At 40.4% G+C, this 25,109-nt stretch overlaps 1 protein-coding gene across 1 annotated transcript in view; it reads right to left on the reverse strand.

Moving 5' to 3' along the window:
* Positions 1–25,109, reverse strand: part of RARB (retinoic acid receptor beta) — a 325,063-nt gene that overhangs the window by 179,393 nt on the left and 120,561 nt on the right. Inside the window, exon 3 of the mRNA XM_039384807.1 lies at positions 14,682–15,177. Within this exon, the coding sequence (XP_039240741.1) occupies positions 14,682–14,859 (178 nt within the window). The 5' untranslated portion in view covers positions 14,860–15,177. The remainder of the gene's footprint in view (positions 1–14,681; positions 15,178–25,109) is intronic.

Raw genomic sequence — 25,109 nt, forward strand, 5'->3', positions numbered from 1 at the left:
AGAGTATAGACACCTTAACTAGCTAAATGATGAGCTAATATCTCTTCCTTTCTTTATTTTTTTTCCCCCTCATATGTAGCTTTTCAAATTGCCTGAGCTATAGGGCTCTGCCTTGTAGATGTTGTCTCCAGCCAGTAGAGCAAACAGGTTGGGAATACAGAGGAAAGACTTGCTCTTTCCAAGATCTGTCTCTGCACCAGAAAAAGTAAAAATGAAAACAAAAGACCCAAAACAAAACACAAAACAAAACAGGAAGCAAATAAAGCAATACACCCCCCCCCTCTCCCCTCTTACTTTTAGGGGACCACTTCTAATCAGCCCTCCTGCACATCCTGCAATAAATTACATTCTAAGAAGATAATGCCAGTTGAGTATCCCTCTGACCTAGTAGCCTGAATCCACCTGTCACCTGTCAGGGTACCAGGTGTTTTCCAAGCAGGGCTGTTCCCCCCCTATTGCCCAGGGAGTGAACAAGGTCCACAGAGGAGAGAAGGGGCAAGCACAAACCCCATCTTGTACCTTTCAGTATACAGCTATGCTGTCCCCAAGACTGGGAATGGCAATGAAAACTCAGCCCTTAAACAGCCTGCAAGATAACAAACGAACAAAAAAAGACCAGAATGACTTTATGTATTTCCCCCACCAGCCGCCAATGCAAGGGCCAACCATGTCCTGGCCATAAATTCTCAGGCACTAGAGCATTATACCAAGGGAAAGGAATGCCTTTCCATCTGTGTATTTCCCCTCAGGCACTCACTTGATAATGAAACCAGTTAAGGTCTTTGGGTTCACAATGTTATTATCGTCGGATAATATTTTGTTTTCAGCCGAGCCTGAAGAACTCCTAAGTAGTGCAGTACAGGCACCATACACCTGTTAAGTCCCAGTGTTTCTTGTCTAAGTGGACAAATCTGTTTTAGCCATCTCCCGAGATTTCCCCTCACAGTTAATTACAAAACGATGACTGTACTCATTTCCTGATTTTAAAGGGAATCTATAACAAATGTCTGCCACAGGTAAGCCTGTTCCCTCTGTCCCTCAGAAACACCAGCAATCCTTCTAGCAGCCCCAGTTGCCCTCCTTCACCCTTTTCCCCCAGTCGTCCCAGACCTTCTGCTTCAACTCAAACACTGCACAGAAAATAATAAACTCTTACTAGGAAAGAAACTGCATGGGCTGACTGAGACTAACGTTTTCTAAAATAATTTAATAATGCACCTCCTGAACACAAAAACATTGGCACAGGCATCCAGTCCAAGGTCATCTGCAAGGACCTACAGTGAACATCAAGATGGACAGACCAACCTGGCTGTTCTGCAGTCAATGATGCCCATGTAGAGAGCCACCAAGCACGACATCACGATTTTATTCACTTCCTGCATAGGTATACATGGCTGGAGAGGTGAACACGTGTTTCCCAATGATTTGGGGAGCAATTTTGTTTAAAGTGATTAACAGGACCACAAAGAAATTTGCCCCTCGTTGGTCTGAAACTCGTTGGAGTCACTTTTGCCCTGTGACATCTATCCTTATATACAATTTTGATCTAAAATATTGGATTGTGCAAGGTATCATTGTGCCTTGTACAGTACAAGGTATTCTGAAATCAGGTCAGGCAAGATAAGTATTCTGGGGAAAAAATAAGGGAAAAGTAGTCCATCCTAAGAAAAGTGATACTTCATTGTGACAACAATCTTTCTTCATGCTTCTCCTAGCAAGCTGATGTCTGATACTGGGCACAAATCCTCAGAAACAGGTCTCCCTGACCTTAGAGACATAGGTTAGGTCAATGGTTCCCAACTTTCTGGACCGATAGCCAATTGAAAACGATCAGCATTTTTCGCAAATCATCACACACACTTACCATCAACCTTGTGATTGGAAACTCAAAGGTGATGTGACTCGGCAGCATGGCTCTAACGCCTTCTTCATTACTCTTGCGGGATGACCAACACTGGGCGGACACAGGTGAAGAGCACACCTTGGCTGGAGTCATGTCTGAGAATCTCAGAAACTGAATTTGTTCACTGTCTCCCACATTTTTACAAGTTGTTTAATGCCGTATTTCAGGAGTCAGTTCCCACGTCTTTATCCAGGCATGAGCCCCATCCCAGACTGTGCTCCTCCTTTTCTTGGCTGTAAATAACCAGCCTAACCTTCCTAAAAAAACATTTTTGCATCTCTTTCACTGCAAACACAATATCTCTCTGAAGATGCTACTATTCCACTTTGAGGATAAATACAAAGCAATTCCTTCATCAAGGAAAGAGGGAGCAGAAACATTTTCTGTAATTAAATCTGTGGGATTAAGAGCAAAAAAAGCATACAAACACCACATAAATTAGTTAAATAAAACCAGACACAACCAGACAAACTGTAGGGACAAGAAAGTAAAGAAAATGATTGAAGGGAGAGCTCCTGGGTAATGGGCAGATGGACTGTGACTGAAAGCTCAGGTAAGGAAAGGGACTTTGGGCACTGGGTTCCTTCTGTGGTATATCTCCACTTTACCGGCCCTGAACAACAGATCTGATCCCAAAAGCACACTGTTCCTCCAAAGAGAAAAAACCTGCCAGACCCCAAAATATGCTCGGTGCATCTGATGATAAAGGAGAGGCGCCGGCTCTCCAACAGCCCTTGCAGCTGTAGGAACCTCAGAAAGCAGCTTTTACAACTTTATTAACACATTCTGAAACACTTTTTTATTTCCCCCTCAGAAAAGACAAAGTTTACCAAACAGGGCCACATATTCCTTATCACTTCATTACTTTCTTCCTGGAACTTTAACTGTGGAGTCTTCTGGATAGTCAAAGTAGTTTCATGGGCCAAGAGCTGATTAAAAAGTAGATTACTAAGCAACATCTCTGGAGAAAAAAAAATGCACATACCTCGCTCTGGTTTTTGTGTTACTGCTCTTCCTATGTATGCTTCACTAGGTTTTTAAGTTCTGGGTTGTCCATTGCATAAAATTCTCAGTACTACTAGAAACCCCTGGCACATACACAGAGCATTTCAGAAGGATAACAAAGGTTTGGCAAAAACCCTGTTTAAACTGCCTGCATCAGTGACTCTCCATGTACTTGCACTAGTGTTAGACTGCCTCAATTAGGCTTCACCTTGGCTATGGAAGGCTCCAGTTTCATCTTGGACAACAAGGTAAAAAATTCTTTGGTTATTAAAAAAAGTTAAATGGGGAATATGTCCAATACAATACTTTGGTACTTGTGAAATAAAACTGGGCATTTTCTGCTACCTGTGTTATGTGTTTTCATTCATTTTCTCAAATAATTTACAAACAATGATTCACATTTTTCACTACAAGTAAGTACAATTACCTATTTAAAAATCAAAGCTGTTGCAACATGCTTTCACCGAGTTTGTGCGAGTAATTACATATTAAAATGGCAAATATCCCTTCCAATAACACCCTGGCAGAGTTCACTTCTTCTGCAAGTAATAAAAGTGACGGAGAGCAAACCATTGCTCCAAGATGTTTGGCTGCTACTCCATGAGGCAGCTGATGCCTTCCAAATGCCTGTCAGGTCATTTTGCAAAACCAACCACCGCTGATCAATAGTGAAATCTCTCTCTCTTTGGCTTCAATGTATTTCTGGTTTTGTTAAACAGAAGAAACTTGCAAATTATTTGGACTCTGCTGGATGATGCAGCTAGGGGAAACATGCGGTCATTTTGACTGGTTAAGAGGTAAGATGACACAGTTCAATGACAACAATCAATTGTTGACCATGCACACAGGTTTTGTGAAATAATGCTGCAGTATCCTATTGTTGATCTTCAAAAGAGGCAGATTAGTCTCCACAGGCTCTCTTGTTTCTAGGCATCCAGGTATTTTTTTTAGAAGCCCCAAAATCAGTTTTCCCTTTCTAGGATCCAAGTCTTCATCTTCATCACTTGGCCTAGAAGGCACATCCTTTTCTCTTACTCTTCATACATCTTCCTTTTTTTGATTCCAAGCTACATGGAACAGAGATCATATCTGTCTTTGTTTGAAAACTCTATAGCAGTTCATATGTTGCAGTGGTACCATAAATAAAAAGCAATAAAAATGTTAGGAAAGCCTTTAGAAAAATCCATGTTATTTTTACTATTACTCATGTTGTTGCTATTTAAGAAACAATGCCAGGAAGATCTAGGACTTGAAGGGGACTTGTAACAATCTTTGCAAGAATACACTATTGAAACTACGATGGTACTGACAGCAAAGTGTTTTGCAAGGTGTACGGGTTCTCCCGCTGCTTTTTTGAGTGCTTTGAACAGATGTTAAATTTCAAGTGGTCTGCAGATACCAATAGGCTGATGGTTCTGCAGGAATCCGAGCAGCAGATGTGCCCTGCACTATGTTTTGCTATTCCCTTTATGAATCAACATGTCGCCCTGTGGGTTTATAGCTAGTTAATTTTGTAATGACATCACTATTTCTATACTTCTAATGATTCTCGCAGGATTTAATTTCTCAAATAACAGAACTCTTGATCCTAGAATTGCTATGTGAAAGCCATATATAATAAACAGATCCCGTTACATCATACAGTTCTATTTCCCACCACACGCCTTCGCTGATAGCTTTTAGGTAGTGCTGGTATGCATGTGAATTCTTCCAAACACTGCAGATTTACAGTGTGGCCTAGTTTCAGGGCTCTAGACCAATGTCTGTTCATCTGTCTACAGGATCGCTACCCTCAAACAAATATTGCTAAGTGGCTGGAAGGAATGAGAATGAGAATGGAATAAGCATAGAAAGAAATGGGGATTTCCACTAGCTCTGCTGTAGATGCTAGGTATCACACCCCTGTCAGATGCTGTGTTCCATGGTGGATTAACATTACTACTTGCACGGTACCCAACTGAAATCACAGTGCCCGGGAAATTGCGCTGCATTTTCCACTGATGGTGACCTGATTGTGACAGGACAGCACTCTGGCTTTTGGCTTGGATGCTTTCAGTCTTAAAAGGGAGTGAAGTTATTTTCTCCCTCAAATACAGTTGCAGAGGTTGTTAGAGCCCAGAGGTTTTCGGGCAGAACCTCTGGTAACAGTTGTAGGCTGCACAGAGCAGCCACAGGGCACCACCTTTCTTCCCTGGAGTATTCAGTACTGGTAAAAAGGGTCTTTCTTCTTATTTTTAAATGCAGAAAGGAAAAAGTGATGCTATGACAGCTGTATTCAAGGGACTTTTCACATTTCCTTCATAGAAACTAATTTTTAGGTATTTGAAATTGACTGGAAAAAACATCACAGGTTGGAAAGGGTTCTAGTTAGGTATTTATGTTATGAAGCCTTGAAACACACCTGAAAACTTTTAGCTTTGAGAAATGAGAACTGCATAAGCATACATTCCCCCCCACCATATTATCTCAGAAATTATATTCCCCACATTACTGCAAATATAAAAATACATCTTTAGAAAAAGCCAACTTTTAGAAAGTGTCTTGGGTCTTAAATTTACAGAATTAATGCTATCTGCTCTTACTGATCTAACTGAGGAATCAAGGCTTTAATTTCTAAGAAGTGCCACACAATTTTTGCATGTATACAGGAAAAAATGATCTCCAGTTGTGACCACAGGCAGAGTGTCCACAGTCCTTGCAGGAGCTAGGTGCCCATGCTGAGGTCTGAATCCATCCCAAGAAAGGATGAGGAAATCCATCCTAAAAGGATGTAAATACTTTCCCGAGTTTTCCACAGTACTTCCTTTTTGTTTTCCTGTCCATCTTTATTTCTTGCAATTCATATTTCCTTAAAAAATTGAGTATGAGACTTAATGCAAGTCTCAGATCTAAACATATGACACTCGGGAAAGCTAATGCTGAGGTTAAATCAAATTTGACAGGCCTTTAGCACTGAAAAATAGAAAAGATCAAGCTCCACCTGGAGGTCCACACCTATTGCTTGCACGAGTTATCTGACTTCCATCTTAACTGAAGCTATAAGCAAGTATGTTGTGTAATGGCAGGCAGCACGCCAAGCCCACAAACATCTCTGAGTACTCTGAAAGCAGAAGCACATTCCCCAGAGACATGGCACACCACAAGCCCTCCAGATCGCCCTCTCCTGCTGTGCTCTGGGCTCCCAAGAAATGCTGAACCAAACTCTTCCATTACCTGAATTCAGCATTTCTCCCCCAAAAGCTCCCAGCCATGACTTTCAGCTTCTCTCCCAAACACCTTGAACTATGGGATGAAAATCATGATCAACCTTGCTCCTCTGGCATAACTGAAGTACTTATACCCATAAAGCTTATTTGTGTAGGCACCTAAACATCCTTGGGAGTTTTCCTGAGAAGCAAGGATCACCATAAAACTGCAGGGCTAAGCCGAGGGCACATTGCCTTCATCCAGCCTTCTTCAGCATGGAGGTGCGGCCACACAGGGAATTCCAGTGCATCTGCAGCACTTCCCCTCCTTCAAAACCTGAAATACTGGGCAAAACATGCACCCTGCTACCAAAACTGTTCCCTCAGCTGAGACCATGAAAGAACAAACACACACATGGGTCAGACGCTGGGCATGTTGCTCACTGCACTCAGAGTACTCAGATACAGGAGTATCTGAGCTCAGCAGGAGCTCAGCAGCCCAACCCTGATGAGACCCACTATATATAGGGTATGACTACTTTCTAAAAATGCATTATCTAGACAAAACAGTTGAGTATCTTAGGGATGCAGGTTCTGGTTTTCCGAATATTTCTGATATTTACTCTGACATTTCCTCTGAGTGCGCGTGGTGTTTTGAAAGGAAAAGAGTTTTCTGTTGCTTAAGGCCAGTCCTTCCTGTTTGTTAGTTTATTCCAAATCTAACTTTTCACATGTATAAAACTGTTGCTTTAAGTCTGATTTCAAACATGTGGTAAAGGCAAATCTAACAATTTTATGAGACATAGTTACTTTTGTAGAGGGTGAGTTTGCCCCGGGGAATTTTCCCTGACTAGATTTATCACAAGTTTTTTGAACCAGATAATTTTGTTTGATAGCACATCTGGCAGCATCATAAAATCTTGACGTCCCAAGTTATTACACAGGAATTACTTTTGTAAATCATTTATGAATATTAGTGATGTAGGCCTATTCTGGGCAGTAAGAAAGGAAGCGGAGCACTGAAGGACAAAGGAAGGGAAAAAGGATTCCCTGCCCTTTCGGGGCTCATCAGATAGGGTGGGTATTTATCATTTTAAATGGGAAACATGCTGTCATTGATATAGCTGAAAAGTCCACATAACACAGCTTGTTCCCCATATTCCTTAAATAGGTAAAAGGGGAAGATATTCTAGCTGAGTAAAACCATAAATCAATTTCTCGAAAATCTGGCTCTGTCCAAATCTTAAATAAGGCTTCCCAATTAAATACTGCATATTGCCAAAAGTGTAGTAAACACAAACTAGTAACTCAGTAGACTAAAGGAGGAAAGACGTACCAAGGCCCGTACTGGGGCAAAATAAAAAGCACAATTTAGCTAAAAAAAAAAATAAAATGTAAATTTATAAAATCCCCCAAACTCCATGATGACACACCTTTTAAACACAGCAACATGACTGAATGGAAACTCTCCACTTTAAGAACATGATTAGCTGCTAAACATATGCCTTCAGACAGAAAGCTGGCAAAATGAAAGCTTATGTTTATTTTTAATATCATGAACTATCACACAATTAACTATTTCAGAAGATTGCCCCAAACAATTTGGATTGAAAACACATCAGTCATTGAAATAACTTTGGATGCCATTACCTTGCCAAACCCAAAGCCTGGTATTACATTCCTTTCGAAGAACATACTGTGTGCTTCATATGCCATAGATGAATCAACACCAAACACATCATCACCAACTGGGTGGAGGGGCAACAGAGCGGTCACCCAGTATGACCTGGCAATAGGAGACTAGAACAAGCCCTTCACTCTTCATTCCTGACATCCCCAATATTGGGAGCTACTGGGTGTTATTTTTGTGTAGCCAGAACAGAGAAAAAGGTTATTTGCAATACTCTGCAGAAACCTGTTTCTAAGGTTAGGTAAGAAGGCATTTTGCTGGGGAATTTCCTTGCTTTGGGGCCCATGAGGAGGGAAGGAGCAATTCTCTGACAGCTCCTATTTGACTTCCAAACACCAGGCTCCTTCAGACTACAGCAAGTTTACAAAGGATACACAGAGCCATTATGAAGCACGTGCCAGTATTACACCATGAGCTTCCCCTGCCAGAGCAGACAATTTCTAAATTTGGCTTCCTCCCAGGAAGCAAATTCCTGTCCATACACACCCAGAACGGATTTCTCACAGATGAGCACACTGTCCACTAAAATCCAAAGCAAGCTGCAACCACAGGGTGCCGAGGACCCACCCCGGCAGGGCAGAGCTACAGCAGGAGTCACCAGTTGTGCCAACTAGAGAGGCACTCCTGTTTTTTTAGAAAGTGGTGACACTGAAAAAAGAAGCTCTAACATGAAAAAGTAAGTATACATTTTTGATAGTTTCAGATCAACTAGAATTAGAAAACGACAGTGTAACGTAGTTTAAATAACCGAAGGATGGATGCTTTCAAGCCGCAAAAACAGCCCCACCAAGAAAAAACCCACAACATGAACAAAAGGAGAAACTGGAAAGAAATGGTGACTTCCAAGGTCTTGAATGATATCTACAGGGTATCATCTGGACATTGCTCCTCAGACTGGCCAGCATGAGGCTACACTGGCTGTACCTAAGAAATCTGATATTCATCTTCTGTTTATCCCCCCTCTCTGAATGCAAACACACGTTCTGTCTTTTCAATAAATATGGACAACACATGCAGTGAATAGGTACACTGAAAGTCATCTGTCAATTGCAGATATGCGTAAATGACCACACAGTAAGCCACACAGGGAGACAGGGCTGGAAAAAATGGGAGACAGCTACAGGAAGATTAGAAGGTATAAGAAAACTCAACAACATAATCAAGCAAGGTTGATTCATATATTTTTTTCCTAATTCAATATAATTACCATAATATTATTTTAGACAATTCCAGAGTGCCAAAGAGTGATGAAGGTTTCTTTTTTGTTAGTCCATTACAGACAGCGCTTCCCTCAGTAACTATGCTGATGGAAGAAAATCCATCATGTACTAACCATACTCCAATCTCCAACAGAAACATTCCCCATTTTGTGAAGTAAAGTGAGATGTGGGAGTCCTTGACCTTCTAAGTAATTAAGGGAAACAGAGACATTCTTGTTTTTATTAGAGACACACTAAACTATTTGAAAATAATTTGAATAGCTGGAGAATTAGTGTATTTGCCTGTTCATGAGTAGTGCAGATAGTTTAGAGTTCTCTTGGGGGCAACACATCGTAATGAATATCTGCTATTCATATTTAATGCAATCTGCCAAAGAGTGCTTTTGGGAGGACTTTCTGTGTCAATATAATGATTAACAACAGGACTGGAAAAGTAAATGAATTCCTGCAACGGGTGGGGCTGGTAAAAATATCTTGCAGTACTACACCAGTAACACTGGATTTAACTGTGCTCTTTTAATAATACAAATGGAAAATCCATTTCCCACGGGAAAAAAAAAAAAGGTAGCAAACAGTCTTTAAGTTGGAGTTCAAGTGGTAAATAACCTGCATTAATGGAAGGAAAAACAATTCCAGCAAAAAACAATGCCCAAAACAACAAACTGCTGTCTTGAGCAAGTCTGAAAAGTCTGAGATGCAATACTGACTACTAAATATAACAATTAGTATTTACATAGCACTACCCAGAGGTAATGTTATAGTTAGTTCCTTGTCTACCTCTTTGAGTTCCTCAGATGATCTTTCCATATATGTTCTCATACTTAGAAGATTTACATAAAACAAAACATAAAGTCCTTTGTTCTCTACAATACACTTTTAAAACACCCCAGACAGAAGAGCATGGAAAAGCTTGGCTGAAATACAATGAGTGACCTTAGTATGAATTTTTCTTCATGACATTCCAACAGTCCTCTAAATAACACATTTAGATCATTTTTTTTCAAGTGATCTGGATGAATCGACCTTACCAAGTTTATATAAATTCCAGGACATTCCTGTATCAGGATGGCTGCTTTTCCCTGTTGCCTTACTAAGCTACTCCTATTCCTCCCTTGCAACAAATGAAGGTAGAATATCAAGGATCCAAAGGTTCATGTCGGCAGCCTAAGGACCGAAATGTGGTAGAGGGGCTAGAGGTAGAATACCGGATTGCTCCCTCCGAATGTCCATTCAAGCAGGATGCCTGAAAGCAGGATGCTCAATCTAAGCAGAAAAAGAACAATTGCCAAACAAAGTGTTTTATTATTTAGTGGCTCCCACTGTGGTTATTGTCCAGATCCTTTTTTAATTTGGTCTAGAACACACTCAGGGATTCCTTTCATCACAGCATTAGCTCAGATATTAAGCGTTTTCTTCCACAGTCTCCAGCTCTCATCAACTGGCTTTGTTATGTAGTGGTCTTTGCCCACATTAAACTAATTCTGTAAAACTCATTCTGGTGAAGTAACATTAGAGAAACCAGTCTTGCAAAGATACTCTACCAACAAGCAGCAGGGCTACATCTTCCCCCTCCTGAGATTGGCCTGTGAAACTACAACATCACTGTGTGCCTTGCAGTTCTTTCCTCACCAGTTTTCCACTCTCTGGATGTACTACAATGATCTGTGTGGCTTTTACATACCTTCCTTTTCAAATTTCAGGCAGTGCTTCACTTAGTTTTTTGGAGTTTTTTAGTTTTGTTTTGTTTTTGTTTGGGTGTTTTTTAAAACTAATTTTTATAATTAGTCTTTTTCTAGAAATTAAAATTTGCAATTACATCCACAACAGGTGTTTTATAAAGAAGGCAAATTCTTCTAAATTTGATATTCTCACATTGTGACAGTTCCTACTAAATTTGGTATTCTCACATTGTGACAGTTCCTACTAGTCTCTGTCAACAGTCTTATGAGTTCTGGCCCTTCTTCCAGGGCCAATGAAAAGTGATGTCACTCAGATACCAGAATTGCCTGTGTGGCTGCTACTCTCCTGAACCCAAGATCCTTTTACTCTAATAAAACATCATATAACAGTATTTGCCCTCATGCCCATATTTATTTATTCCTCCCCCAAATATTTCCCAAGTGTTATGTAACATGTTGGGCTCTGCAGGACTTTTACCCATTTCCCACAGCTGCTACCATTCTGGCAAAAAGCTGAACCCTATTGGTCCAGGACAGGCTGGTACGTGATGCAAAGAGCACAGAAATGCCTTCAGTTTCACATTCCCTTACCATTTCTACATGAGCTAAGCAGTTACTTCCTGAAACAAGCTCTTCCTCATTATTAATGTGACCAGGGAAGCCTGCATACCACTTGATCTCAGGAGTGGGGATGTCCACTCTGTGCTGTACAGGGTAATACAGAGGTAGGCAAATCAATCGGACTTCACAAAAGTAACGATCTTCTTGACCGTGATCTCATTTGGTGCTAATGCACAGTTCACGTATGCATAAAAGTGACATTTTTTCATCTTCTGACCTCCTTAGCACTGTGACCAGATCACTAATTATTAAGTATTTTGCACTATGTATCTCGGTATAAAAACAGAAGCCAAGTCACAGGTCACAGAGGCAACAGCACTATTAATATCAATGAAACTAAATCACTCCAACCTAAACGTTTATAGTAAGCCCCTTGTGCTCACACAATTCATACATCTAATATATACTGTTGTCTGTTTAATGGGAATGGGAATACCCCAACTGTAGATTAGGATAACTTAATGCAACTTGATATAAGGTTATCTGCCATCATTAAAAGTCTAAAACCAAGACAGAACAAAATAAGACAACAATATGAATGCTTAAATGGCAGTAACTTTGAACAAAAGCTGTTGAACTGCATTGTTTTAAAAATATTAAAAAGATCTTTATAGCATTCCTGTTATGTAAAATCATTTCTATTGAATTTTACATGAATGGAATGAATCTGGAAGATAAATAGTACAATAGCTTCAAGCATGTAAAGAGCAGTGGTTTAGCCAAACTTTAATTTCTTCAGGACTTTGCAAGAGAATTCTATATTCTTCCACCACTCAGTATAAGTTCTAACTTTAATAGAGGCCATAAGTCATACTGACCTCATCCCTTGGGTGACTTCATTGGGAAAAACAAACAATCAAACAAACAAAATCCACAATAAAGAACAGAACCCTGAACTATAACCCAAAGCTCAACCTGTATGCTTCCAGGAACTTGTCTCTCTAACTCCAGTGATATAAACCTCAAGCTCACGAATGAGAAGTCTACAGGTTTCCAAACAAGACAGTCTTGCCACTACAGATATGAAAACAGAGTAGTACAAACCAGAAGAGTCATCCTGCAGTGGACTGTGTCTGAAAAGAAATTCTCACCCAAGTCATCATCCATCCTATCTTGCTAATTTTAGCTGGTATTTTCAAACACTATTGCCTTGAGCTGTGCACAACAACCGACAGGCTTTCATGCTCAGTCACAGCGAGCCAGAGCTGCAAAGCACCTGAACAAAAATACTGCCCTGAAAATGCTGGGACCCAGGTGGCATAAAAACACAAATCCCAAGATTCACAAATAGCCACTTATTTTGCATCTTGACAGAAATTCATACTTGACACTACTTTTTTTAGAGGCTGAACACTGACTGGTTTATTAATCATTAATAATGCATCTGCAACACAGTCTTAATTCCACAACAATAACTTATGGAAACTAAAACCTCTGCATTGTTGATCGTATACCTTTAGTATTTACCAACGTATGCCTCAGAAAAGGTTCCCATTAACTAATAAAACCATTTCTTCAACAGGTGAGTGTTCCTGATGTATTGGGGGATACATTCAGGATGGTAATCTTATATCAACCAGGATAATTTCTGACAGGATTGGAAAATTGGAGTTACTTGTAGACCTTCTGGCTGAAAGTGTTTTGTTTTTCACCTCCAATAAAGATTAACACCCGACAATAAAACACGGCAAATAAAAGCCTGACCCAATTATACTTCTTTCCATGTGTGACTAGATGAAATATGTCCACACAAGAAGAAAACAATTTACTTGAAGACTGTTCAGTCTTCCAACATGTGTATGTAAGACATGAAGCCAGAATTAGCATCAGGCAGCACAAATCCTATAACTTACTCTTCAGAAGTTTTGTCTTCACTGTGATTTCCCATTCAAGTTTGGAGCTGAAACTTTGTGTGATTTCTGTTGAAAGATATATTAGGGACACTGCTATAACAAGCCTCCTTTTCCTCTAGTAGAAAGTCCAGTTGTTCCGCAGATGTGCTGTTTAGTCAAGACCTCACATCCAACAGTCACAGTAGTGTATTTAGACAAGCACCTTCAACAACAAACTGATCTGAAAACCTGTATGTATCTGGGTTTCCTGGGTGACAAATACATCAGTCATCCACTGCAAAGACCTCCAGAGATGTGTCTTGTCTATGTGATGCTACTTAGAGAGTTTATACCTGGGACAGCTTTGTTTGGAGCCACTTAAACATATATAAAACTTAAGACCAAGCAGAAAACTTGTGTTTGTTGTAAGGCAATGGAAAAACCATGCCCAGCTAATACACTCAGCAGTGCTGCATGTAGAACTGTCATGGTTTGGGCTGCAATAGAGTTAATTTTCTTCCTAGTAGCTGGTAGAGTGCTGTGTTTTTTAGATTTAGTATGAGAATAATATTGATAGCAACAACTAAAGCATCACTGTGTTAAGTAGTGTTTACCCTAAGTCAAGGGCTTTTCAGTTTTCCATGGTCTGCCACCGAAGAGGTGCACAAAGATAGCCGACCCCAACTGGCCAAAGGGATGTTCCATACCATAGAATACCATCCTCAGTATATAAACTGGGGAGAATTGGCTGGGAGCTGCCTATTGCTCATAGACTGGCTGGGCATCGGTCAGTGCATGGTGAGCAACTGTAGTGTGCATTGCTTGTCTCCCTTGCATTTTATTTATGTCTCCCTTTTTGTTGTCTCCTTTTTCATTACAATGATTCTTATATTTTATTTCAATTATTAACTTGTTCTTTTCTCAAACCATGGGTTTTATCTTTTTTTTTTTTTCTCAGATACTCTTCCTCATCCTGCTGTAGGGGTGAGGGAGTGTGAGCAAGTGATACTTGGTTGCTGTCTGGAGTTAAACCACAACAGAAACTCCATCACAGATTCAAGGGCTCATTCTGCAGCCACTGGCAGCTCACAGCTACCAGCTGTCCGCTAGGTTGCTCTTCACAAGCTGCCCAGGAAGAAAGCAGTTACTTGTGGAAGAAAACTAAAGCAGTATTAACTACTGTACAACTTAAGAGAATTCTGTACTGAGGAGTCATAGCTGTTCATGAATACAGAAAGACCAATTTTTCTTTAAAAATTACACTGGATTCTGGAGCTAATACAATAATGCAGGATATGCCAAAATCTATAGCAGGTTTTGTCACTCTTGGTTTCCACAGCTTCTCTATGTCATACAGTGTGTTTATTTTTATAAAAACAAGATTAAGTGAAAATGGCATTTCAAAACAAATGCATGCTCTTTGCCCAAGAAAAATACATCATAGACAAACAACTGCAATTACTCTTAAAATACTTTCAGGATGAACACAATCAGTCTTTGTTAGAGGAGAACTAGTCAATAAAAGCTATTAATGCCAAACACTTACTTGCAGGTGATGGGGTGCTGCATCCGCTAGTTGGTTGGTGACTCTGGAGTCCATGGAGAGAAGGTAGTGACAGTCCTCCAATGACTGGAGGAAAAAGTAATGGATATGGTGCTGCTGGATAGTGAGTCATATGTCCATTCACGGCTGGTACTGGACATGTACGGCTACTGGTTGTCATGATAACACCTCACAGTGGACAAATATTATGTTGCATCACTCCAGGCCAGCAAATATATACCTCAAATTGTGAATGAACAGCGCTGTCAAGTCTGAAGGTACTTCTTGAGCTGGATTGTGTGATGAAGAAGACGTAATTCACTAGATCAGGTCCATCCTATATTTCATTGCTGCTTTCTACTGTTTTCTTTTCTAGGACATTCTTGCTCTGCAGACTGTGGATAAAAAGTCTTTTTACTCTGGTATCAGGGTGCAATTCAGTTGCTTATGCAAATGTTTCTCTGGGAGTACAGTTGCTCTCTACAGATGCATGCTGACACTGAGGGAAGAAAACAATATATTGATTATAGTATACTTATTTTTAATGTATACACATAGAAAAATCCTTTATCCCTTTGTTACTCTTGTTAAGTCATAACTTATTTGTAAGTATCCCATGAGATCACCTTGATGGTTACCTAGGGGTAAAACTCTCACCCTACTGAAACTAATAGAACACCCATTAACTTGATCTCCCTGCCCGATGTGCTACAACAAAAGCTGTTTCTGGTCTGTCTGATGCAACCTGGTTTTGAAAACTGCCAGACTTAAAAACAACATATCGATAATTACCTGAAATACTGACACTGAGGGAGAAAAAAAAAAAAAATCATCTTCTGAAAAATTTTCCTGTATGTGAAAGCTTTCAGTTTCCCCCTAGAAGCTATAGAATGAATGATACCGAGGAGGCTCTCTACTCACTTCAGCACCATGGCTCAGGCAGAGCACTGAGGTACCGTGTCTGAGGGCGATTTTAGATTGGCCTGTTAAAGCACTAACTGGTTTACCAATGACTGTTTTCACAAAGAATAGTTAGTTTATCTTATTATCACTTAGGAGACACCTCACTGATTGTTCTCCCTTTTTTTTTCTTTTTTTTTCTTTTTTTGAGAGGAAGGGAGAACTGCCCTAAGAAACAAGCACCTGTTATTTTATAAGCTGGGTGAGTGACTGACGTGATGGCAATACAGTGCTCCTGTGCTTTGCTAGGGAACTTGCTTGTTCTCATGACCACCATCTTCAAAGTCATCCAGAGCTATACACACCTTCCTCAGTGTTTCACCTAAATGACTGTTGCCTTTCAAGGGGTCCTCCTCTTTTCAGTCACTGCACCAAAAGCCTGAGGCTGAGAACAGGGCACTTATGATATTCTCAACTGTGAAATTTGCTCCCGCCATAGCTGTTTATATACAGCAAATGGTCAGTGGTCTTTGAATCAAACTTCTTGTGCAACACCAGTAAGGGCTGTTGTCTTAAGAGATACTCTACTGGGAAGGCTGCAACCACTCCATACTGCAAACACTGCTCATGCAGTTACCCATGTAGTATTCCAGGCAAAAGCTGGGGAGTACTGCAGTCAACTCCTGAGCATCACCCTGCACAAGGAGTTACTCATCTCCTCCAACACATGCGGTTGAGGGAAGACAGTAGGAGCCACAAAGCAAACTCAGCCATCCAAAAGCAAGGCAGTCCATAGCTGCCTAAAGACTTTATTTCCTGAGACAACATACTACACGCTTGCATCTGCTACAGTCAGCAATCAGTAACCACATCCAGAGCTATATAGCACTTTTATCCGTAACTCTTTGAAATTATAGCCTGAAACCAAAATGCAAGAAGATTTTTGGGTGGGAAAATAAAGGGAGAGGTGAAATGATGTGTCAAGGTCGCAAAGCAAAATTGATGCCAGAGGAGGAAAACGTGACAATGCAACGTTGACTATCAGTACTGCTACCCAGTGTACTAGTTGTCGGTAAGAATTCAAATGAGCAAGGAGAAAAAAGAAAAAAAACAAGCCCGGATGCATATGTTTGCCTGTCAGAGAGCAGTGGAGTGTTTCTGCTCTGTGTGGAATACCAGCAAAGGTTACCAGCTGTGCATGTTTTCAGACAGCAGTTTCTGCTGAGTGCAGTCTGCTTGGGGATAACAGAAATACAGCTTGTAAGTATTTGATAACTGTATAAATAATGCACAAAATACCTTTAATGCTCATGGAGGCAGATGTATCCAGAGGTAAGGCTGTAAGGGTGGGTATAACAAGCTAAGGCACAGATGCTGACCACGCCAAGCTCGAGGACCATGTGCCTGGAGACCAGTGAAACCAGGAATATCTTTTGAGGGAGCCTCAACAGCTAAAATATATTGACTTATTAAAAACACGAAATGAGATGAACCATCTCTGACTGGTGCCTGTTTTACCTAGCTAAGGCTTTATGAAGCTTAAGAGACAAGGAAAGTCAAGTATCAAAGGAACACGCAAAAAACTAATGTTTTCTAAAGCAATACCACAAGAGCTGGCAAAAATACTATACTTCTAAGTGTTTGCAAAAAAACTAAGAGGGGAGGGATGCTGATGAATACCAGCCCTAAAAATGTGTGCATTAAATTAAACACAGAACATGGTAATCTATTTTTAAGTGACATAGGGCTTTGGAACTAAAATTCATCTTATAAAACTATATAATACCTTCAGTTATATTTCTATTAGACAGAAAAATGCAGAGCTCATCATAATTTATAAATGTTCCCAGAACCACATCCGATATATTTGCATATTTAAGTGAAAAGTATGCAGAAAAGAAGCGACTCCTTCAGGACAGAGGGGAAAAAGGGCACTTGGGGAAACTCTTTGGTCACTTCATTACTGGAGGATCATGGTTCGTGATAGACCTGGTGACGACAAAATGCAGCAGTGTTACAGCTCCTCAGTGTGCAAACACACATATCTAACAGTACCAAAACTAGGTTCTAATCCTATAGTTCTGCATGCAATATTTTTACACTGAAATTTCTACCTGAAAGTGAGTTTCTCTTGCCTTACTCAAAAATCGGCCTTCTTTCACAGCTCATGGCTGGAAATTTCCTGCAGATAGATGTGCTGGAGATAAGTCTTCAGGACTTGTTCCTCTCCAAAGTTCTTCAGAACTTTTCTCTCCAAATATAGGCAGAGAGGGAAGACAGTGTAAAAGGTGTGATACTCTAATAGTGTACTATTTGACTCCAGGTATTGTCACTTGGGAGCATCAGGCTCCTACAAATATTCACACAGCTGAACATCTATACAATGGTCAAGGAGGAAATTGCAGGCAGACACCTATGTATCAGCACTCTAGTCTCTTGTAAAGAAGCAAATGCCACTTGTCTTCTGTGATTACCAAGAGACTTTCCTTGAGGAGACTACAGACCCATCACTGCATAGCAGAGAACATCACAAAGTAGATGTTGCAGCACAGGAAACCCAATGATTAGTTGTTCCCATTCACACCAGTTTCATGGCACAACTCCCAAGGCACACTGCCTCATGTGTTACCAGACTGACACATTCATGTCCCTGAATTCACTGGTGAAGACCCAGCATTGGACGTCAGCCACAGATGTCTAGGCTGTATGTGATTCCAAGGTGAAAACCTCCCTTTTGCTTAACTAAACCTGTACCACAGAGCAAAACACTGTATGGGCATCAGCTTTGAGAAGGAGATTTTTCTTTGTTGTCACTTGCTATGGTAAATACCCTCCCCCCCCGAAGGAGCGTGTCCTCTCTGGACCATGACACTTGCCCAGAAGCAAGTCCTATCCTTTCCTTGCCATGTGGACTTTGATCATATCCTCCTCTGGCCAACACCTGGATTTTCTCGAGGAGGGAGCTAACAAGCTTACTCTAAATGGGACAGGAAGAGCCAGCTACCACAGCTGAGGAGCAACTCAGAAGGAACAAGTCAAACTGACTGCAGAGTGACCTTGATGGTGGATGATCACCCATTCACGTGAGGAAACAGCATGGATTTCTGCCCTTTAGGCAGAAGGCAAAATCTTCAGAAAATGGCTGTCATCAAGGCACTTCAGAAGATCTACTTTGCATATGATGCAAATCCTCTTCCATTAGACTGTTCCTTAGTGACTGTTCATGAGTACAAGGCCCTTAGTACAAGCAGTATGGAAAAGGATCATACGGAAAAGTTCCTTTGAAGGTTCACCAAGAGATGATCACACTGTGCACTACTTTGCATTGAACAGCGGCCAATGACTCTTCTTTGACAGAACATATGCCTCCTCCTTTTTGGTTTTTACAGGCCTTTTATTGACTTGACTTCAGTGATAAAGCAGATGGCCACAAGGGAAGGAGGCTACAGTAGCTCAGTGCAGAGCAGAATATTTATCAACTGCAATTAATGCAGCAGGTGTACCTGTCTCTTCCAAATTTCTTCTCAGTGTTTGTGCAACTGAGCAGAAGTTAAAAACTAAAAATTTTCATATATAAGCTCAAAATTTTACTGGATAAACAGTGACCGAATGCTTCTTATTGTCTCTATTTCCCACGCACTATGCACAGGCTTTACCGCAGAAAACAGCTTTGCTCTTCAGACATCTGTCAGTTCTCCTGGAATGTACTAAATGTATTGAGCCTCATTCATTATATTGCTATTTAGCTTACATTTGGTAACAATATTTGGTATTACTGTAACATAGCTCATCCTTCTGAATTTTTCACTTGGATAAGATTTATTTGAATTCCTAAAACCCCTTTGCTGTTACAAGTGACTTTGACACACATCAACAGCTGGACAGGCAAGAAGCCAAGGTAGGAGGCTTGGCCAATAGTTCTGTGTCGTAGGAAGGTTACGCTCTGTCCTCCCTTCTGCCAAAACCACCCCAATTCCACATTCCTCTTCCTCCTCTCTCACTATCCATAGTAGGGAATTAAGTTGTCAGCATTGCAAGTAAAGAAGAATTTTTGCCTTTCTTTCTTCTCTAACTTCTGAAAAGGTCAGTGGGGAGTTCTGCCCTACCTATGGCAATGTTTGAAATTCAGCAGTCATTTTAAGATATCCACGGCTTTGGCACCCAGAAAACTTTTGATCTTAATCCACCATCCCTTCTGCAGCAGCAAACTGCTATTGCTCTTCCTTTACAATTGGGGGATGAAACCAGGAATGCGGGAGAGGCACGCCGACATGAGGACATGCTCTGCACAGAGCTGGGTGCTGGGGAATTTGCTTCTCCAAGCCCAGCAGTCTGCAGCGTAGCTGTCCCCGAAGTTTCCAGGGTCATGGAGGAAGTCTCTTCTAAGTTCATTTCCCATTTTCCTGCCAACAAAAAAATCACCCCCTCTTAAGTCTTAGGCTAAAACAGGAACCTCTGGACTGGGAAGGACAGCCTGGGCAGTAAGGCAGGAGAGGCAAGTTGCTCCTCTCAGAGCAACAAAAACAGTTGCAGAGAAATTTTGCATGCAAAACCTTTCAATAATATATTACATGTTTTTCCCAAGGGACAGAGTTGGTGGAGTCCTTATTTATTATGTGGCTTCAAGACATATTCTAATGCTGTTTTCAAAACAAGGCAAGTTTCGAGAACCCTTACTGTATTTAATGTATAGTTTGTATTGAAATCCCTGATTATGCATATGCTTTCTATTATGCTGGCTGATGGTGTTGCACTGAGCAGTACTGAATAATTCAGCAGATTTAGCACGACTCAAGTGTAAATCAGTCAGATACAGTAACACAATAACCACACTGCCTTTAAACTCTTAAAAATGAATGGAAACTTTTATTTCATAAAGAGGCGTACTCTGTTCTGCACCAGTTCTCACTGACTATGAGATGTTGCATTTTTGTTTTCTTGGCTATCCAATGAGATTTAATTAAACAATAAACTAGTTACCGTGGCAAGAGTAAAAAAAAAAAAATCCTTTAGAGTGTTATGTTTCCTTTATTAGCATAGTGATGTGAAACTAAACAGAAAAAGCAATCTAATAACAAACATTCCTTTGAGAAGGGCTCTGGGAGCAAAAGGACATCCACTTATTGTTCAGCCCATCCCATTGGTCCATATACGGCAATAAAGGTACAATAGAAGGAAACAGGAAACAGACTGGCACATCTGCATTATCTTATTAGAGGCTAATGGATATCTGAGAGGAACATGCATCTGATGCTGAATAGTCTCTACCAATCTCCGAAGCAATTACTCTTAATTAGTGGATTCTGTTTATAGATGGAACTTAGTGTACCCTTCTGTATCAAAGAGATGCAGGCATCTGGAGAGAGATATGGTTTTCTTAAAGGGAAAGCACTGCAGCACAATGTGAGAGTTGGGCTGTTGGGGTTTTTTTTTGCAAATAAAAGCTCTCTGAAGCATAATATATTCTACTGTATTATTAATCAAAAGAGCATGATGGTTTAAAAAAAGTAAAGGAGAAAAAAAAGACCATACTTTTAATCTCAAACTCTGAAAGTAAACAGAGAAAGCTAATACTCGCATATGAATTATATGACAAAACCCACTTTGATGATAAGCAAATAAACAACCGAACCTAAAATTTTCAACCGCTGGCCAAAAAGCTTAAAATAGCAGCTTAAGTCAGAAGAACAACATCTGCATTTTGTATCTGCCAAGTCTGCAGCCAAAAAAAGTAAACCACTCTCTATATGACCAGATGCATGAATAAAAAAGAAAATGCATGAAACAGAACTTCAAAGTCAGTTTATTGAAAAGCAGATCTGTAGCTCTTACACCCCATAACCACAATTGTCATATATTTTCAACTATAGGTGCAAGACTTATGGGAAGAGGGAAGATAAATTGTTGTAACAAAATTAAGACACTCTTACTATGACACTTTTCCAACATCTTGGTATGCAAGATAGCTGTCTGCTGGGGGACTGTGAATTCCTTTTTGTCATAAAGCTGACACTTGCAAAATGGGTTTCTGTTTTATTTGGGTTTTTTCCCCCGACATTGTTAAGAGATAATGACTATAATTAATACAATTGTTGTTTATTTGAAAATACTATTGGGAAGTATAAAAAGGAGGGGGAAAAAAAGCTTCTTTTTCCCTTCTTCCCTGCACAGCTATGCTTCGAATTGCCCGCACTGCAAACACATACTGCATATGCCTGAAAAAGAGCAAATCTAAATCTGAAAGGGGAAAAGGAAAAAAAAAAAGTGAGACACAATGACACCCATTTATTTACACACCATACAACAGTACCCTGCTGTGCCAACTATTGATTTTAGTGGAACTGAGAGTCCATGTTGGAGAGTAGCAGCTGTGAGTACACAGCCTGAATCCTCATATGGGAACAATACTCCATAAGCAGAATAACCTATTTCAGCCAACCTTCATGTATAACATCTAACATTAAAAACACACAGAGCTTACATTTCAAAATCTGAAAGGCACTATGGTTATTTGTTCCACAAAGGTTCAGAAGAGTTATTAATTCATTTGTGCTAGCACAACCAAGAGGTGTGAAGGATTGAAAATCCATGCTTCACGTCTGTTATTCTACAGATATGTTAATTCTGTTCTATAATAACCGTGTTTAAGATTCTGTCACTGCATCTGGCAATTTCTCATCTTCTCCTGTTGTTTGCTGTTTTAAAGGCCTGTTTGTAACTGAAGTGTGGTGTGGTTGGGGTTTTCGTTTTTTTTGGTTTTCAGGGTTTTTTTGTGGGGGGGTGCAGGGCGGAAGGGGGCAGGGAGGTTGGTTGTTGCTTTTTTTTTTTTCCTACAGCTATCTGCATTCCATGTTTCTTTCATTACTCAGCAGTTGCCAAAACTATACTGAGAGTAAAGATAAATGGTTAGGTCAGGTGATGGGGTTAACAATTTACTGTGTGTACTGCCCTGAGAGCCAGATATAGTAGAATTGGCTCATGTTTATGTACAGGATGAGAAGTTGATTTCCTGTGCAATGGCTTTCAATCACCTCTGTAAGGGACTCTTTTGCAGTTTTCTGCAGAGAATTCAAAGGACTTTGAATACATTTTGTGCTAGTATATAGGACACTCTGCTTTGTAACTAAATGCATTCCTTACTTTGTCACATTTGAAAAAATCCCAAAGGACAGTCAAGAAAAAAGTTCTCTTTCATCTATGGAAACCAAAGGAAGGGTAACTGAGCTTCTTGCTCCCTCAGTTTAAGTGAACTTTTACACTGATTTTCCTCCCTGAAATTTAAATGCTATTTCTTAATGCTTAAAATTGTTCTCCCAGTGGCATCAACACTTCTGTTATTGCATTGTCATCTCTGTTGTTCCTTATTAGTGTTTAAAAGGATGTAAAACAGTAACTCCATATTGAGAATATCCTAAATGAGAGACTATCCCATGTGCTACAGAGGTTTAGGAGATCAGAGATTTGCCAGACCAAACCTGTGGGGTTTTCTGTAGACCGAAACACTGCTTCCCTGTTCCTGCCCATCCACAAAACTCAAAGGGACAAACGCATCACTTCTCTCAAACACAATTCAGATGACCCACAATTTAAGCAGCACAGTGTAGTTAGTAAAAACCGGCTCTTAGAAAGCAGGTTGGTCCTTCAAGTCACATATAACCAGAAACTCCAGTATGAAGATTTTCCCACCCAAAATGCTGTGCCTATTGCTTTAATTCTCCAACTACATTTTTTCAGCAAGTGTATTCCTGCACAGAATATTCAGAATATTCAGAAACTGTGTTCCTGCACAGTTTCCCCCCACAGTTCAGAAAAACTAGACTGGATTTAGCAATCCAAATTATCCTTTACTGTCCTATGCATCCAACCAGATTGTTTTGTTCCTAGATGCTTTTATACAAGATGGCAACCATAAAGATGAAAAGTGATCATTTACAGGACTAAGGAACCTATCCTTTGGGTTTCCCCATCATCATCAAATCAAGGTAGGGAAAAAGAAGAATAGATAACAAAGGTAAGCAGCAACCAGTTCCAATACACTTCTAAGATTTAGGAAGATTTAAACAGGCCAGCAGGGAGCACCTTAGACTGATGGCATACACAACTATCTGTAAAGGAAAGGTAGCATCTCTGATTAAGTTCAGAATGGGATATGCTTCCTGTCTAGCAAAAAGATCTTCCATTGAAGATCTTCCCCTTAACTGGTAATTAATTGGTCTTTAACCCTGGCTACAAGGCACCCCAAGATAGCATCACATGGATTCCCAGCCAAAGCAAGTTTTTGTGAGAAGAGCTCTTGGAAAGAGATGGCAAGCCAGGGGAAGGGAGATTGAGTTATCAAGGAAAACTACATCCTGCTGCCTATGTCCAATATAATGTCCAGAAATGTCATCCAATATTTTGGATCATGCAGACATTTACAAGTATGACAATCACTTCCCAGATGGTGTTACAGCTAGAAGGATGTAAGGAATCTGTCTGAAGCCTCCCCAGCATGCTCTCAGAGTGCTCATCCTTAACCTTCTAGCTGATGAGAAACATGTCATGGTGACCAACGGCAAATACAGCACTTACCATCACTGCAACTACAAAAAAGGTCTTATACTGATTGTTTATAACTTTTAAGAGGCCTCCAAGATCAGTAAGAGGGGGTCAAGTGATGTTATTGTTTTGGTGACAGATGGAAGATCCCTAGTAAATGATCGTGGCCTGGGAGTCCTTACAAGAATGGAGTACTTCATTTGCTCAGAAGCTGAAGAGAGAAGCAGCTTTGGAGGGCTGTTTCTTGACAGAAAAGTACATTTCACTGGGAGGCCAACACTCTATGGTCACAACATGCACTGCAGAAACAGGATGACAAGATATTTCCTTAAAGGAGAGCATGAAGATATGCAAGACCAGTGACAATTTTATTGATGAAAATACGAGGGTGTTGGTCTCAAAACCCCAACCAGTGAAGCCAGGAGTCAAAGACAATGGCTCATCAAATGCTCTACAAGTGGTAGATGCTGAAAACATCAGTTTTGATGGCTAAGCTTTATTTGTTCGTCAACGTAAATGATATAAAGTCAGCACAGGTTTATGTCAGGGAGGCACAGGGCAACTTAGATCTGCAGCCTTTGCTGTCAGTCTTTTGAATATGACATTGCTAGAGTGTTCAGCCTTACAGGTAACTTCCTGAGAAGACTTGGCCTTAGCAGAACCATCACAATAAAGAAAAGCAGCACATCCTCCCCCTGCCTGAGATCATTTGGGTAGTCTTCCTCTACATGGACCCGTATAGGGTATCTTTAGTGGCACTAAGGATGAAACCTCATAGTCAAATTCATCCAGCCTGGATGTCTAGCCACAGCTGCAAATGGTGGCATTAGACTTGCTTTCTTCACCAAATAAAGGAAGAAAATATTCTACATCTTCAATTTCCACTTTGTTCAATATCTGCACAACCAGTAAATACAGATCTTTTAGTACCCCACTACGGCACTGATGTGCTACCTGGAAATGCACTGAAGGGTCAGTGCAGTATGTGATCTT

Source organism: Pipra filicauda, unplaced genomic scaffold, assembly GCF_003945595.2.
Source record: "Pipra filicauda isolate LSUMZ 115617 unplaced genomic scaffold, ASM394559v2 scaffold379_size694699_pilon, whole genome shotgun sequence".
Taxonomy (NCBI): Eukaryota; Metazoa; Chordata; class Aves; order Passeriformes; family Pipridae; genus Pipra; species Pipra filicauda.